This window comes from Tachypleus tridentatus, chromosome 1 (genome assembly GCF_004210375.1).
Source record: "Tachypleus tridentatus isolate NWPU-2018 chromosome 1, ASM421037v1, whole genome shotgun sequence".
Lineage (NCBI taxonomy): Eukaryota > Metazoa > Arthropoda > Merostomata > Xiphosura > Limulidae > Tachypleus > Tachypleus tridentatus.
The window spans coordinates 120,458,509-120,477,180 of NC_134825.1; the positions used below are offsets into that span (position 1 = coordinate 120,458,509).

The following is an 18,672-nucleotide window of genomic DNA, read 5'->3' on the forward strand; positions in this document are numbered from 1 at the left end:
ACCTACAGCTTAATAAACTGTTAATATTTCTTTGTGCAAGTTGTACTATTTTTCAGTCAACAGGTTCATCTGCAAAGTTTTTTTGTTATTTGCTTCACACGACATGTGATATAAAACCAAAATAAAATATCAGGGGACATTAAATATGTCATTTTTTTATATTTTGTTTTTTACTCTTACGATCCATAATTTCGTTTACTCTAAATAATTTTGTAGAAAGTTCCAAGTTTACCACAAAAAAAGCAAATGTATTGGGTTGAGGAATAATTCGTGAGCGTTTTTTCAAGTTAAAAAATATATTCAGAAATGAAACGCTTTCGCAAAATATTTCATGTCATTTGGTAGATAATTTTTTGCTCTAATAGATGGTGTGTTTGATTTTCATATGTCTTTAATTTTTGCTTTCATTTTCAGCTCATTAAATGAAATGTCAAGTGGACAAAATCGAGCATTTTCGACACCATCTGCTTATCGCATTTAATTTCTTGCAATTTCGTTTAAAACAACGCATACTATATACCTTGGTATTACATGAAATAAAGTATCATAATAAATGTTTTGGGTGTAATGTATTCATGCATTGAAGCATTGTATAGTCTTGCATGTAATGCTTGAATGAAATTATTTAAAAACGCTCACGAATTATTCCTGAACCTAATACTTAAATCTATTATTTTGTTGAGCATTTTTTAAAAATAAAAAATGAATAAGTTTTGTGTATGAATTATGTGCATAACTGATATTGGTTTGCTTTGAATTTCGCGCAAAGCTACAGAAGGGCTATCTGCGCTACCCGTCCCTAATTTTGCAGTGTAAGACTAGAGGGAAGGCAGATAGTCATCTCCACCCACAGCCAACTCTTGGGCTACTCTTTTACCAACTAATAGTGGGATTGACCGTCACATTATAACGCCCCCACGGATGAAAGGGCGAGCATGTTTGGCGCGACGGGGATGCGAACCCACGACCCTCAGATTACGAGTCGCACGCCTTAACGCGCTTGGCCATGCCAGGCCCTGGGCTACTCTTTTACCAACGAATAGTGGAATTGACCATCATATTATAACGCCCCCACGGCTGAAAGGGCGAGCATGTTTGGAGTTATAGGAATTCGAATCAGCATAATTGGCGGAAAATATCGAAAATATATTGACTTATAGGTTATCTTAAAGAGTTTATAAAAGATGAACTCGAGCAGACCATTACTAAATATACGTATATATATTTCTGAAATAAGTAAACACGATTCCTGGACAAACAAGTGAGATATTGTTGTTGTTTTCTAAATTTTCTTTTAATTTTTGTTATTTGTTTTAAAAAATTATTATAAATAATACAATTTCCTAATTATGAGTCTTATAGTTTGTTGAATTATATAATACACAAAGAAGGATTTGACACATAATTATGGGCCTTGTATTTTGGTAAATTACATAATGCACAAAAAAGAATGTGGCCTATAATTATGGCCTTATTTTTGGTGAATTACACAATACACAAAAAGGATTTGGTATATAATTATGGCCTTATATTTTGGCGAATTACACAATACACAAAGAACTATTCGGTATAACTTCAGCTACACGTAATTAAAATTTATAAACATTTCTCAAAAAGCAACAAGCTTAAATAAGTTGCTTCGCTCAGCAACGTTCAATATTTGACCTCATTAATATTCGAATCTTACTTGTCAGAAAATACAATAAGACAAAGAATAAATAAACACGTTTTTGTCCCTTACTTTACACCCAAGTTCCCCATCTTTTGGTACCACTTGTAAGTCTACTTATTTCTACAGATATATAACAAGAAAATTAGAATTCTCAGACGTATTTTAATTTTATCTGAAAGCCAGTTGAATATTTAAACAAAAAAACATTACAATCCACAGTTGCCTTTTATACAGGTAGTTACACTTGAGAATGGTCACTTACTTCATTTGCACCACTAAACAAAGGCTCTCCTGTGTGCATTTCAACAAGAATACAACCAAGACTCCAGATGTCAATGGCCATATCGTAGGACATTCCCAATAGAACCTCTGGAGATCGATAAAACCTGCTTTGAATATATTGGTAAATCTATAAAAAAACAAAACAGAACAGAATTCATTCTTTAATTAAAAACGTTCAGTGTTAACTATTTAAATAATAAGTGAAACGACATGAAGCTTCGATGTTTAGACTCAACTATTTCATTCGTTTATTATTGTTATTTTCTTACTTTATCTATATATTATGTTAATTTATCTTAATATTCCTCATAGTTTGGTTTGATTTGAACTTTAAGCAAGACTACTCGAAGGTCATCTAGGCTAGCCGTCCCTAATTTAGCAGTAATGGGCTAGAGGGAAGGCAGCTAGTCATCATCACCACCCACTACCAACCGTTAAGCTACTCCCTGCCAACGAATAGTACAACTGACCGTGATTTTATAACGCCCTTATAGCTGAAAGGGAGAGCATGTTCCAAGAATGGGATTCGAAACCTTAACACACAGATCGCGAGTCGAGCACCCTAACCACGTGACCATTCTTCTGTCGTGTTTCTTTTCTTGTCACTTTGGACACGTTTCATGTTTTTTAAACATTTAATGTATAAATATTTCTTTATTACTTTTATTCTGTCATGTTTGAAAAGTTGGCATTCATGTCATGAAACCTGTGGCTTACCACAATTAATTACAGATTTTCACTGTTAGATACGTACAAATAGATAACACACATTGGAACGTTTAGGATAATCTGATTAATACGTTAATTTGCAATAAATATAAAATCTTTGGCAATAACCTAACCTGACCATCGAGTTTTAATGTTTGTATCGCTGTCTCAAACAGTTCACACTTTGAATATTTACAGATTATATTAGAAAACTATAATATGAGGTCTAAATACGTGTGAAACAGGTAGTGTAATTCTGTAACTGAAAACTGAGCTGTTAAACCCAATTAAGAAACCTCACTCCTGTATAGTTAGTTACACAAAACGTATCGCTTGAACATCAACAATCTCAGCATCACTCTGGGTTTAAATATGCAAGTAACACCATCAGAGCTTTACATGGTGTCCATCGATCAGTTATGTTCTTTACGTACGTGATTTTCATTATTAGATGGTTGGATTGTATCAAACCATGTAAACGTTTCCTGTTAAGGACGAGATTACATAATACTTATTATTATGTGGTTTTATTTCGTCAAACGATATTCATTTTTGTCAGCAAATCGTTTTATAAATTTTGTGTCATTGCCCAATGTGAGAGTTTTGGTTTAATGAACTACATTAAAATTAAAGATAAATAAGAGCTTGACATATCTGAAAAATTCTGCACAGCGTAAGGTAAATAAAACGTCATAGAACATAAACGTATTTATACCAAGAAATAAGTGAGTCCATGGCAAATACTGACAGTTTTATTTAGTGAGTTAAAGCAGTTAAGATTTTGTATCTCAGAACAACTGGTATGGGTTTATCACTTTTTTTTTTTCGACCTTCCCAGGTCATCTTCAGGTTATAAAAGAAAGAGTTTGCAGGGGGGCGATGTAGTTGGATGTTAGGTTATTAATTAGTAAAGGTATAAAGGTGTTCCTTTATATTGGTTTAATTTTGGTTTTAACGCCCCCTCAATCCCGTACCCGTTTATACTCTCGACCCTAAGACATGTGTCCGGCAACGGTCACCTACAAACTCTCTCTTTCTTAACCTGAAGATGACCTAGAAAGGTCGAAACGTTGTTCCCTCCTTATCAATAAGCCCCCCAGTGGCTCAGCGGTATGACTGCGGACTGACAACGCTAAAAACCAGGTTTTGATACCTGTGGTGGACAGAGCACAGATAGCCCATTGTGTAGCTCTGTGCTTAATTCTAAACACCACCATCACCTTATCAATAAAAGTGTCCATACCCATAACAGCCGTTCTGAGATACGTTTTTATTTCGAGTGGGTTTATCATCATTAAAAATTAAAGTTTTTGTGACACTCACAAATTTCAAATGTGTATTCAGCTTAAGACCGTTACCGATAGATAAGTAAACAGATAGCTATAGACTTTCCCCTAGAACTAATAAAACAAACCTTTCGTAGAACAAGTGATGAAATGTGTTGAAATACAATAATAATATAGGCTTAGCTTAGTATTCTTATTTGTAATACATAATTTTTTCTTTACACTACTGAGTGCTAATAATTGATATTTTTCTGAACCTTATTTGACTGTTATATTTAAAGTCAAATAACAGTGCCTCATAATTTTCAGTTTTTAAATAACTTAAAGTATTAAGATATTTTAATGGAGATACTTTAACTCTAATAATAAATAACATCAACTATTTCTATAATGACAAAGCTTTTACTTTTGAGTTAGAATAATTTAAATTTACCCTAACCATTTAGGTTGACATCACAGATTTATGTTTTCTAGATAGAAGGAAAAGGCTTAACTTATCTTTCAACCTTCAAAGTTTTTTTGTTTTTTTTAAATATAGTAAATTCGTTTTTAGAAATGAATATATTCACTTCCAGTATGACCTCTGTAGTGGCTCAGGTTGAAGGTTTATATGATGGAATTCAGGGTTAAATTCCTGTGTAGCTAAATACATAAGAACAAACAAACTATTCCAGAATTTAGTCTCCTTAAATCGAAATCAAGTACAATATACAATACGAAATAAAACGTTATAATTTATAACATTGATTATCTAAGCTAAAAACAAATTCCTACGTGAAAGACGAGTGAAATGGAATATTGGAAAGTGAACATTTTAAATTTGAAAATGTGGCAGAAAATAATTCAACATTAACAACATAAAAAATGTAATAAAATCTATTGATGTTATCTTTCTTATATAATGGTGACTTTATAAATGCAGGACCCATGTTGACAGTCCAACAGGATCGAAATTGGAGGTAGACATTCTAACTTTGTAAAATTTTGGAACGTTCTAAGATATCATTTTATTGGTTGAATTAACGAATGTTTAATCTAGCTTTAAAAATATTTTATAATTTTATATTGAACTAAAAATAAGAAGAATGCTTGCAATAATCAGGCTTAGAGCAACTGCATAAAGATGTGAAGTTTCAAGTTAAACTGAGAACTGAGTTCCAAAAGAAATAGTTCTGGTGAGAATCAACAGTAACATTGGGCCTACCTACTAGTGATCTAATACAAAGATGGCTTTATTAAAACCTACAATACAAGAAGAAATATTACTTTAAGTAAAAAAACACTTAAGTGGGAAATTTTATCCATGATTGTGTGTTCATTAAACGAACTGCGAGAAAACATTAAGCTGATCTCACAGGCCTCCACATCACGTGGTTTCATTAACAGAATAGTCAGTTTTTCCTTACCTTTCTCCTTTTGAAAAATAAAACGTAATAAATTTTGTGAAAACAGTATCATAATTCCGCACATTGCTAGATATGCCAAGAATTGATTTGATGATAAGGATTATTATTTATTTGTCATAAAAATGACCTCGTAATTCAAACATTAGTTGAAAAAAAGGCTTTACTCAACATGCTCAGCTTGTCGGTCTTTAAAGAGACGATTCTTTAACTTCTAGTAAGTTTGTACTGAACAGAACCAATATGGTCTTTAAAAAGGTTGTTCTTTAACTTCTAGTGAGTTTGTACTGAAAAGTACCAACATGGTCTTTAAAAAGACTATTCTTTAACTTCTAGTGAGCTTGTACTGAACAGAACCAACTTGGTCTTAAAAAGACTATTCTTTAACTTCTAGTGAGTTTATTTTTAATCATGCTGTCTGCTGTTGTTGTAATACATTTCTTTTTCGATCTATTTATGGGATTAGTCCAGCGATTGTTAATGTTACACACACTATTTGAAAGTAATTCGCTTTTCTTTGAAACAAGTACTCAAATTAAATGGTTTTGAGTGCAGTTCATATGCACGTTATCTGCATACGTAACACGAAAATACGTATATGATACACTGATTAAGTTGTAATCATAGCATTTCGAATAAGGTCGTATGTTACCAACAACAGGTTTGCTGTCGCTCACTGTATAGGGGGCATTTACATCTCCATAAACAAGAGCTTTGGTATTATAGAAAAAAATATGGTTGCATTTTAGCTACAACTCGAGAATATTTATGCACTGTGAAGCACACATACCCACAATATCTCTTTGTACAAATCCCACAACAACTGAAGGTAGGACGCTCGATCAGTGCAAACCAAATCAGCTCAGTTCAATACGATTGAAGTGAATAGATTAACGCGCATATATCGGGTTAGTTAAAGTTCTGATGTTTACTACAGTTGAGAAGTAGAAGTGAAATACTGAAATTCTGTTGACACACTGGACCCAAATGTCGCTTGTCATGACAAAAAGGTCAAATCAAAGTCAAGAAAATGTTACGTCAAGTTTGCATTATTTTAAAGCTCACCCCATAGGTTGTGAGTATTATTGTCCTATTGTGATATTAGTATTGGCTTCAGTTGGGTGTGTTAACATCCAACTAAATTATGAATATTTTAAGTATATTGTGATACAATTATGGGGTGTTGGTTGAATGTGTTATAATCAAACTATATTGAAGGGTATTACATTTCTATCGTGACACAAGTATGGGTGGAAGTTGGGTTTCCATTCATTGATCTTTGACGTTCGAATTTGTTAAAAATGTTTACACAAAATGTTGCTCGTGTTTATTTATTACAATATCTCCGGATGGATTTTAATGTTTGTTTGGAATTTTCGCGCAAAGCAACACGAGGACTATCTGAGCTAGTCGTCCCTGTTTGTTTGTTTTTGAATTTCGCGCAAAGCTACATGAGGGTTATCTTCACTAGCCGTCCCTAATTTAGCAGTGTAAGACTAGAGGGAAGGCAGCTAATCATCACCAACCACCGCCAACTCTTGGGCTTTTCTTTCATCAACGAATAGTGGGATTAATCGCCACATTAAAACTTTTCCACGGCTAAAAGGGCGAGCATGTTTTGTGTGACGGGGATTCGAACCTGCGATTCTCAGATTACGAGTCAAGCGCCTTAACCACCTGGCCGTGCTGGGTCATTTTCGGATGGAAAAGTGAAATATATTGCTCGCTAATCTTTCTAAATCTAAATTATATATGTGTATGTATGTATGCCATTATGTAGGTTGCTTATAATAGTCATTACAGGTCACCATGAAGCTTCAATGTTACATCAAATCGATTTTTCCATCTGTTTTATTATGACAAATTAAAAGACTATATACGTTAATGACTTGAAAATAACGACTGCATGACTTGACTTACCCTATGACCCAGTTGGCACGAGCTGCCAAAATCGACAATTTTAATTGCACTACGTTTGGGGTTACAAAGAAGGATGTTCTCTGGCTTGAGGTCACAATGTATGACACATAGGTCAGGAGAAGATAAGTAGGCCAAAGCCATGCACATCTGTTGAGCAAATTTTCTGGTCAGGTTCAGAGAAACTCCACGGAAGTTTGTATTTCTGAGAAGGTCGTACAGATTGTAGGAAAGCAGCTCAAAAACTAGACACAGGTGGTTCCGCCACAGAAAATGACCTTTCAGGTTAACTGCAATAACGGGAAAATAATAAAATATTGAAAGCAAATAGAACAATTGCTGAGTTAACTAAATGTAGGTACAGTTATTTAGGCATTCGAGAATGTTCACGATCTATTAAATCAACGGAATCACACTGACTGACACGTTTCTAAGTGAGAAAAATAATACATAGTGTCATATTTACTTCACAGAAAAGTTGAACGTAATATATAAATAATACATCATTACAGAATCTGGAAGCGTCAACTGATGTAGTCACGTGATTATAAAATTACATGAAAACAAATTTCTGGTGAAATGTACATATATATATAAATCCTTGTATTCATATACATTTATATGAATGCAAGTATGCATTCATATATACACTGCTGGCCAAAATCTTAAAGCCAATGAACATAAAGAAAAAATATGCATTTTGCGTTGTTAGACTCAACCACTTATTTGAGTAGAGCTTCGAAAAACAAAAATAAGAAAAGCAAAAAACTTTTTTACCATTTAATAGGGAAAATATGAACACTATGAAATTAGCCTAAATACTAGCTGGTCAAAATATTAAGACCATACTGAAACGAAGCCCTCGCTTGTGTGGAAATGATTGGATCTTTCAGCAGGACAACACTGCAATCCACAATGCCCGCAGAACAAAGGACTGTTTCATGGCGAGTAACGTGATTCTTTTGGACCATCCAGCGTGTTCGCTCGAACTGAACCTCATTGAAAATGTTTGGGGGTGGATGGCAAGAGAAGTCTATAGCAATGGACGTCAATTTCAAACAGTGCATGATTTTCGTGAAGCCATCTTCACCACTTGGAATAATATTCCAGCGAGCCTTCTGCAAACGCTTATATCGACCATGTCAAAGCAAATGTTTGAAGTAATTCGCAATGACGGCCGTGCAACTCACTACTGAGACCTCTTGTTGGGCATTTCCTACCCTGTTTAGGACTTCTTTTTGGTGTTGTCTTAAACTTCTTTTGGTAACTATTTGGAATTTTACTAAAAAAATTGGAATGTTTTATTGTAATTCACTCAATGAAAACTAAAATTACTGTAATTCTGAAAGGTAGGTTATCTTATAAAGCTCATTAACCTTCGTACTTTGATTGTCTGTATTTGTAAAATTCTATTGATAACCTAAAGACATCACTATAACCTACCGATTTTATCTTTTCCCATCGGGCAGACACCCTTTTTCCCTTCGTAACTGTTCATCAGCCCTAAGAGTTTAACTTCGATGAGAGCTTGGTTCAGGAAGGGTTTTTTGTTCTTGATTATTTTAATGGCAACAAAACAATGTTCTTCTGCATCATATGCTTTCACAACCTGGAGAGATTTTGTTTTAAAAGTAAAATACACTTAAATACGTTGTGGTAAAAACTGTCAAACCAAAACAATATAGAGAAAAAAATATTATCTTTGATTTTTTTAAGCCTTAGTACGATACATTGTGGTAAAAACTGTTAAACAAAAATACTATAGAGAAAAAATCTTATCTTTGAAATTTTTAAGCCTTAGTTCGATGCATTGTGGTAAAAGCTGTCAAACAAAAATACTATAAAGAAACAAATTTATCTTTGAATTTTTTAAGCCCGAAACCCTCAGATTACGAGTCGAATGTTCCTAACCCCCACGTTGAAAAGGCAAGCATGTTTGACGTTACAGGGTTTCGAACCCGCAACCCTCAGATTACGAGTCGAATGCTCCTAACCACTTGCGATATAAGAAAGAGAGTACCCACTTTATAAAAAAAAATTTCCAAATGCCACCAAAAGTACATAACTTATCAATCATTACGATTTTAAATGTGGATAAAACGAAACTGAAACACACAGAACATACCTGACCAAATGATCCTTTTCCAATCAATGAATCAATTTCATACCGATCCACAAATTTTTCCCCATTCTTAACAATATAATCATAATTCTCGTCATCAAATTCATTATAAAGTTTTTTTTCCTTCTTTGTACTAGTGTCCTCACCTTGACCTTGTTGGGCTCTACGTTTCTTCTTTGCATAATACACCTAAGATAAAGGTGTTCGTTATTTTTTGCATGAAATTTAAAATAATAGAACGTATTGAACCTAATCAGTTACTCCCAACTACTTGAACATAAAATTTCTCATTGTGTAGAGTTCTTTATAAATTCGCTCCTTTGAATATTATATATGTTACAAAATCGTTTACGTTTTTTGCATATTCGAACAGGCCCATATTATTATTACTAATGTTCCTCGCTGATACAGCGGTAAGTCTACGGATTTACAACGCTAAAATCAGGGGTCCGATTCCACTCGATGGAGTAAGCAAATAACCCAATATGGCTCTGCTATAAGAAAAACACAAATATTATTACTAATGGTTTCTGTCTCATGTAATTCTTTGTTTTTCCTTATAGAACTTTATCTTGACGTCACAATATTTGTTTTTCATTTCCGAACAGAACGATCAGTTTTTAAATAATGTTTCATATTTTAAACATTTTAGCGAGAAAGCAAGAATTACGTTATTTCATTTCTTATTGTATGCTTTTACACGAGGCACGCTGTCGTTAATTAGGTAACAAAAACTGCAAAATAACTTTGTTTTCTTCATGACTGTTTGTTTGTTTTTTTAATTTCGCGCAAAGCTATACGAGGGCTATCTGCGCTAGTCGTCCCTAATTTAGCAGTGTAAGACTAGAGGGAAGGCAGGTAGTCATCACCACCCATCGCCAGCTCTTAAGCTATTCTTTTACCAATGAATAGTGGGATTGACCGTCACATTATAACGCTCCCACGGCTTAAAGGTCGAGCATGTTTGATACGACGGGAATTCGAACCCCTGAACCTCAGATCACGAGTCGAGCGCCTTGATGACTGAAGTGTGTTTTTTATTAAATGTTGTTAAATACGAGATGAAATATTATGCATTATAACTTGTAGTTGTTAAACATAGTTACCAGTTTATTGATTTATTATAACTTACGTTAAAGGTTCTTACAGCTCCTTGATAAAATATAAATTTAATGAAGTATTAGAAGTATATTTTAAGTACAATAATTTTATCTTTCAATCGCTTGTTTTTTGTCACAGAAAGTCAACAAACACCAATGCATATTTTACACTAATAAAAATGTTCACCGTGAATGTGTGACTTCCATAATTACCAATATTTTAAGAATTTAAATGTTTTATTATGTAAAGGTATAAATAAATAAAGGATCCATATAAAAATGGTTCTATTGTCCAATTTGTTCATCAAATCTTTAAATACTTATTTATCAAGTATTACTTCTTGAATTCATTTATATAAAATATGGACATAGGATGTCCACGACACATTTCTATTTGTTTTGAAACAAAAGTTGTTTGCAAATGTCCCGTGATTAGCATGGGGGGCCCGGCATGGCCAGGTGGGTTAAGGCGTTCGACTCGTAATCTGAGGGTCGCGGGTTCGAATCCCCGTCGCACCAAACATGCTTACCCTTTCAGCCGTGGTGGCGTTATAACGGGACGGTTAATCCAACTATTCGTTGGTAAAAGAGTAGCCCAAGAGTTGGCGGTAGGTGTTGATAACTAGCTGCCTTTCCACTAGTCTTACACTTCTAAATTATGGACGACTAGCGCAGATAGCCCTCGTGTAGCTTTTTGCGAAATTCAAAAACAAACTAACTAAGCATAGAAATTCGAGTGATACTGATTGAGACATCAGATTATAAAGGACATGGTGCATGACAAGTTGACACATTTCTATTTCTTTTGAAATAAAAGTTGTTTGCGACGAGTTCCGCGACCATCACGGAAATCCGAGCAATGTTGATTGAATCATGCGATCAAATTATGGACGACATTTGCTGTTGATTTACAAACAATTAGAAGTTACGACATCAGAATGTCTCCAGAAAGGAAGACGCACACTTTTGGGCGCGCTATTGATGCGTAACTATATTTCTATCAAACACTTTGTCAATAATCACTACAGTTTTGTATAATTACACAAAAAACGTATACAAAAAATACCAATGTGTCGCTACCCTATGCAACCGAAAGTTGTACTCGACAAAATAGAGTAGAACAAAAGTAGAGGAGATTTCTTTCAAAACCAGCGGTAGTTTGGTTTGGTTTGAATTTCGCGCAAAGTTACACGAGGGTTATCTGCGCCAGCCGTCCCTAAAATAGCAGTGTAAAACTAGAGGGAAGGCAGCTAGTGATTACCGCCCACCGCCAACACTTGGGCTACTCTTTTACCAACGAATAGTGCAAACGCAAACGCAAACTAACGTGGCAGGGGTTTAGTTTAGAGAGAGAGAAATCGTTAAGAATTCTCTCTCCAACTGGGGTGTTCAGGAACGTTGTGGTTCCTCTTCGTCCCCTTTCGTGAAAGGTTATTAGGTTTAGTTTTATTTATTTATTTATTAAATAATTTTGACTCTTTTTTTGGGTGACGGAGGTCATTCTTAATGTTATCCTAGACCGAGGCAAAGGCAGCACCGGAGAGAACGGCCAGGTCCCGTCCCGAAAGGCAGAAGTCAAAGTAAATATGAACATGAACTCAAATGATCCGACTCAGGGTCTGGCAATAAAGTTGCCTGTGCTTGGATCTTAAAATCCAATGCCTAAGTTTTTGCTGTGGGGGGAAACGAGAGTGCCCCGAGAAAACCCACTTTCACAGGACAGGCGCCGAAAGTTTTGCCTGTCCTGTGCCCGATATCTGAAAAAGAGAATACATATTATTAACATGAGTTTAGTTCTTTAGATACTTTGTTGTGTAATTTGTGATTCTTGAAATATGTTGTAAGGTGAAATGTAATTTGTTGGTGCACTAGTTAGTTTGTATAATGATGCCGTTAGTTTGTTTCTGTTTTCTGCTTTTAGATAATATTTGTGTGATATTTCCGTTAGTCTATTTCTTAGTGTTGGTAAGTTACTGATTTGATGTATATAATTTACTGGCGTGAATGACGGTAGACTGAATGCAGATCTCAGTATTTTGTTCTGTTGAACTTGGATTTTCTGGAGTGTGTTATTTGACATATTGTATGGTGGGATTGACCGTCACATTATAACGCCCCCTCGGCTGCAAGGTTAAGCATATTTAGTGCGGCAGGGATTCGAACCCGCGACTCTCATGTTGCGAATTAAGTGCCATAACCACCTGACTGAAGAGAAGAAATGTTATTACACTGAGCATCACAAAGTGATTGGATTCGAAAAGTTAATGAGTTGACTTGACTTTCATTGGACTAAATGTTTCACTAATTTGTTAACGTTTTTGTTGAACTATGTTAGTTCTATAATGTATTATAACGACTATAATGTAAGTGAGACACATAGGTTGACTTTTTCTCTTTCCTTAGGGACTTTACCGTACAAAATATGCTGTTATTGTAATGCAAATAAAGGTAGTATTAAGTTACCCATGCCCGTTCTTAGTGTTAATGGGTTTTAATAATTCGTGCAAGTAGGAACATTTAGATACTTAGTAGCATAAACATAACGTTGTTAACACTACTGTAGTGGGTATTTCGCGTGAATTAGCTAATAAATGAGGTCATTACCGAGTTGACAACTAAAATATTACACTAATTTCTGGTACGATCCCAACTTTCAAGGAACAGCTTTTGTTTTCCATAAACTCTGTATGAAGGGGAATTGTTATTACTGTTCAAATTGCTTTTATTCGTCACTGTTGATGAAAACCACAATACCAGTAGTGAAGAGTGTGGTCTACTCGCTGTGCATATATAATTTTAGACCATAGAACGTGGTCTATAGTTAGAGTAATTAGTGTAGTCTATAAATTGTCTGAGAATTATTTATGGATTATATCTGACAATCGTTAGTTTGTTTGTTTTGTGAATTTCGCGCAAAGCTACACGAGGGCTATTTGCACTCCTAATTTAGCAGCGTAAGACAGAAAGGATTGTGTGTTTCTTCTAGAATTTCGCGCAAACCTACTCGAAGGCTATCTGCGCTAGCCGTCCCTAATTTAGCAGTGTAAGACTAGAGAGAAGGCAGCTAGCCATCACTACCAACCGCTATCTCTTAGGCTACTCTTTTACCAACGAATAGTAGGATTGACCGTAACATTATAACGCCCCCACGGCTGAAAAAGCGAGCATGTTTGGTGAGACGGGGATGCGAACCCGCGATCCTCAGATTACGAGTCGCACGCCTTAAACACCTGTCCATGCTGGGCCCCACCGACAATGGATCTAACTTTTTTGAAGACAGAGATATATCTTACGAGTTTAAGTTAACTTCGTACATACTTTACTAAGTTATCAAAATAAAACTTTTTTTTTTTCACTCTTAATCATTTTCGCATTTTTTGTCCAAAACGATCTTTATGATTAACTAACCCACTATAAAGCTGCACAAAAAATAATAGGAATAACTAAAAACTATGCAAAAATAATGTTTTACTTGAAAATATTGGCTGAATTTAACAGAAGACGGTCCTTTAATACGAGGCCCGGCATGGCCAGGTGGGTTAAGGCGATCGACTCAAAATCTGAGGGTCGCGGTTTAGAATCCCCGTTGCACCAAACATGCTTACCCTTTCAGCCGTGGTGGCGTTATAATGGGACGGTTAATCCCACTATTCATTGGTAAAAGAGTAGCCCAAGAGTTGGCGGAGGGTGGTGATGACTAGCTGCCTTCCCTCTCGTCTTACACTGCTAAGTTAGGGACGGCTAGCGCAGACAGCCTTCATGTAGCTTTGCGTAAAATTCAAAACAAACAAACCTTTAATACGAACTACCTAATTTCATATCATTTCTCATTATGAATTCAATTATCCAAGGTTTTATTGGACAATTCGAAAAACTCGAAACTTTTGAACTTAAATAATAATACTGACCCAAAGACAGGTCACTTACTGTATATAGTTTTTCGAGTAATGGTCAATAATTTGTTTGTAATTAAGCACAATGGGCTATCTGCGCACCGCCCTCCACGGGTATCAAAACCCGGTTTCTAGCGTTGTTATTCCACTGTGCCATTGGTTGGCACTGGCTGGTAACAAAGTAGACACGTTTTATCATTATATGATTTAACAGTAGAACAATAATTTACCGTAAATAAACACATGACTAGAGTAGCAAGAAACTCATTTTCTGCTTCCTGTGTAAAAGGAAATCATCTTTTGAAAAACCTATAAGGCACTATAAAGATCATATAATGACGTACAAAGTTAAGAAATTTTCTATCTTGTATCTCTCATTATTTAGTTCAAGGATTTTTACTGTGATATTAAGTACAATTATTATTACACATTGGTTTCTACGACCACGAAACAAATATGATGAGTTTGTAGCTAGATACGAATTTATTCGATTCTCGCGGTAAAGGTCCTCAGACACAATGGGACAAATATAATATAATATATAATAATATAATCTGAATCGTTACCTATTAACTTTGTTTCTTTTTTGCGTTATTTTTAATAAATTTATTTTATTTTATCTTCAGCACATAACCAATGTTGATTCAGTTTCCAGCCATAAAATAAAACGTTCATACTTTATATTAAATTTGTAACTGTGTAACAGCAGACGTTTTCGCATTTTGTGAGGATATTAATATCAAAATATAATTCCAATTGCTACCACGAAATATGAGTATTGAAATAAAAAGAATGAACAAACTATTAATTTCGTGTTTTTCAAAGTATCCTTAGAACATCCTTGACGTATTCGTCAGAATTACGTTTCACTTACATATTTTATCCAACAAATATTTATCATTTCAATTAGCAGTTAACATATTATAACCATAAAGCAAATTGAAATTTCACTATCAAATACAACGTTAGATATATCTTTATATGGAAAAAATATATCATACTTCATTGATATGTTTATATGTCTTTATAAGGTCAACACTGAGTTTATGTAGAGGAGTGGCGCCGGGGTCACGACGACCTTTAGTTGGAATTTCAGAAAGCAGGGGTGCGACCTGTTCTTCTGTGGGAGCTTCAGTGCCAGTTCCCATCGCCACTAGTTGATCTTGGGTGACTAGTTGACCATACATTGAGGTCACTGCTTGTGATGGTTCCCCTACGAAAGGCACAAAAATAAACTAAATGATAAACATGAAACTGTTTTCATTCCAAATAATATTTAATTATATTTGGGTTCATATTACACGAACAAAAGGTTTGATTTTACCATGAACATACTGGCAAATACACTTACTACTTAAAATTAATATATCTTAAAAATTCATCAGTAATAACTGAATACAATACACTGAGAACCGCAACCGCTTTTCAAGAAAATTTGATCGTGGTATAGCACCTTCCAAAACTGTCAGAGAAAGTGTCCAATAAGCTTTCCATCATTCTCAATCAGAATACCAAGCCTAGCCCGAAATCAAGCTATTGCTGGCACCATCTGTCCCAGACAGTGTTTGTCGATTTGCAATATTCTGCCAACTGACACACGTTTCATTCAAATCCGTTATATCATATCGTATGGAAAGGAACGAACGTAATATCAGCTTACATAAAGAAAACTGTCATTATGCAGAACCACACAGTTTGAGACAATTTGTGCCACTTCCATACTTTTCTGAATTGAAGATAATTTGAAGTTCTCTCTGATGAAATATAGTTTACAAAATCAACTCATGTTTAAAGTATAGTCATATTACAAACGAGATTTTGCTTAAAATGACTTTATTATGAATATTCACAAGGTGAAATAATCATCTTTCTGAAGAAATAAAAAAACGACCGACGTTGAATTCTCTGATGATTTAGTTTCTCATTGTATAGTTCGTAAAAATATTTTGCTCACGATTATTAATAATTAGCCTGGGTTTTGTTACACTTGTGTATATATCAGAAAGCATCAACTTTAAAATCGCAGAGAATGCGTGATTTCAACTGTACAAGGTTTTCTTTAGACGAGTATTTTGCGATTACACTGCACAACAAAGTTTTTGCTTCTTGAACACTGTTGGGTGTTTCTTATAGATTTTTGGCTGCTGATCACGAAAATCACATTCATATTTGCCCATCACGTACCGTTTCATCGAAATCTTCAGTTTTGCTACAATTGGAAAACAATATCAGGGTAACTGGAATCCGTCAATGCTTGCTGACCACTGTTGGACACTGCAACGTGATGCACAGGACATTGAATACAAACAAAAATCAGGAGCAAAACACTTTTAATTATGTTGAACTTAATAGCGTATTAGAAACATAAACACAATTAAATACGTTGTTGCCGGTAAACAGTTAACTGTCTATTTCTCAGAGTTCCTACGTGATGAAGCAAAACCAAAACTATATTTGTGCGTACCCACCAGGTACCTGTCACAATCAGCAAACACTTTTCAGGAAGCGAAACTTTTCAAAACAATTGTTGTGCAGTGTAATTTATTCGGCATTGTGATATAAACATACACACAATCCGACAAAATACCAAAGGGTAGACTCTAAACCATATTACGTTTTATTCATCTCATATTAGCTTTCCAAAAGCATTTCACTTATGTGAATGAAAGAAGCAAAAACGCGCACTTAATTTGTTTGTATGGCAACTTGTAAAACGATACAACAGTTTGTCATTTACCTTTTATTCAGATTAACTAACATTTTTTTACAAAACTAATTCTGATAGTCACAAATCTCTATAGTTTGTTTGTTTGTTTTTGAATTTCGCGCAAAGCTACTTGAGGGCTATTTGCGCTAGCCGTCACTAATTTAGTAGTATAAGATTAGAGGGAAGGCAGCTAGTCATCACCACCCACCGCCAACTCTTGGGGTACGCTTTTGCCAATGAATAGTGGATTGACCGTTACATTATAACGCCCCCACGGCTGAAAAGGCGAGCATGTTTGGTCCAACGGGGAGGCGAACCCGCGACCCTCAGATTACGAGTCGCACGCCTTAACCCACCTGGTCATGCCAGGCCTTATTTTTATACTATTTTCCTTAGTTAGGTTGATTTCTCCATTTTTGTGTCTGTTGTTACTTTTCGGGAATGATATAAAGATAAAATGTCAACTAATCCAGACATCTAAATGTCATGTTTAACCTTTGACTAACTTGTTATTCTTCCTAACTGTCAATAATCAGGTTTCGTGAGTGTTCCAGGTGTAATGTTACATGTGTATAGATAAACTTTTTCCTGACTTTTGTTGAACCAACCACAATTTACAGATATTATTCCGCTTAGAAACCATAGCGCTAACGACCCCCTCGTAACAAATTAATTACTATTAATGCACGAGGCCTGTCGAATTGAGCACCACAAGTTGACGGCTTATTTAGGTGTCATCAATATACCAAGACCTCAGAGAGTGTTAAACAGTGTATTCTAACTCCATACAGGTACATTTTGAGGTGCATTAAATAATTTTAATATATATACGAGACATATGAATGTGATAAAGTTCGAGAATGTTTTTTTGTGATTATTAAACACATAAACTGAATTGAAATGTTAGTAATTTCAATATCACACAACTCGTTTAACAGGCTTAGTTTTATATCATCTGTATTATTGGCGTCATATGTCATATCAAAGTTTCGGGTCGATTCGATTAGCCACTTGAAAAATCTCTAATTAACCTTATCCTAATTATAAGCGCAGATAGCCCTCGTGTAACTTTGCGCGAAATTCATAGCAATCGTAATTTCAAAGCCTTTCTTCAGTTTTTCTCTCTCTACGTATTAAGGTGTTTAGCTTCAGTGTAAGAGTTTCTCAGTTGAAATTATAAATTTCTGGGAAAATTTCAAACAGTTCCAACAAGACACTGAAGTGACGCTTTATCTTATCAGATCACCTACTCTCTGGTTCTCATAGACCAACTGATAACTAAAGGGAAACCAGTATTTTTATACATGAATGAGTCATCATTCTCAGTATGCTTCCCTTAATATACATGTGAAGAAATCTTGACACAAACATGCTGCTACCGAAACCAGATAAACAATTGTTTGCTTATCCTGAATCCTTTTGTATAAAAAGCAAAACTTGCACATCATTATGCACAAAATTTTATAGAATCAACAATAAAACATGCACATAAATATTATGTCATAATAATGACCAAAGTTTAGGAAATCAACAATACAAATTGCACATAATAATGAACAATAGTTTAAGGAATCAAAAGTAA

General features: G+C 34.8%; 1 protein-coding gene across 1 annotated transcript in view; it reads right to left on the reverse strand.

The window, feature by feature from the left end:
- LOC143222489 (dual specificity tyrosine-phosphorylation-regulated kinase 1A-like) overlaps window positions 1-18,672 on the reverse strand; it is a 64,045-nt gene that overhangs the window by 11,306 nt on the left and 34,067 nt on the right. The window contains exons 3-7 of the mRNA XM_076449095.1: window positions 15,385-15,596; window positions 9,394-9,579; window positions 8,712-8,877; window positions 7,272-7,558; window positions 1,935-2,081 (exon numbers count right to left, since the gene is read on the reverse strand). Coding sequence (XP_076305210.1) covers window positions 1,935-2,081; window positions 7,272-7,558; window positions 8,712-8,877; window positions 9,394-9,579; window positions 15,385-15,596 — 998 coding nt within the window. The remainder of the gene's footprint in view (window positions 1-1,934; window positions 2,082-7,271; window positions 7,559-8,711; window positions 8,878-9,393; window positions 9,580-15,384; window positions 15,597-18,672) is intronic.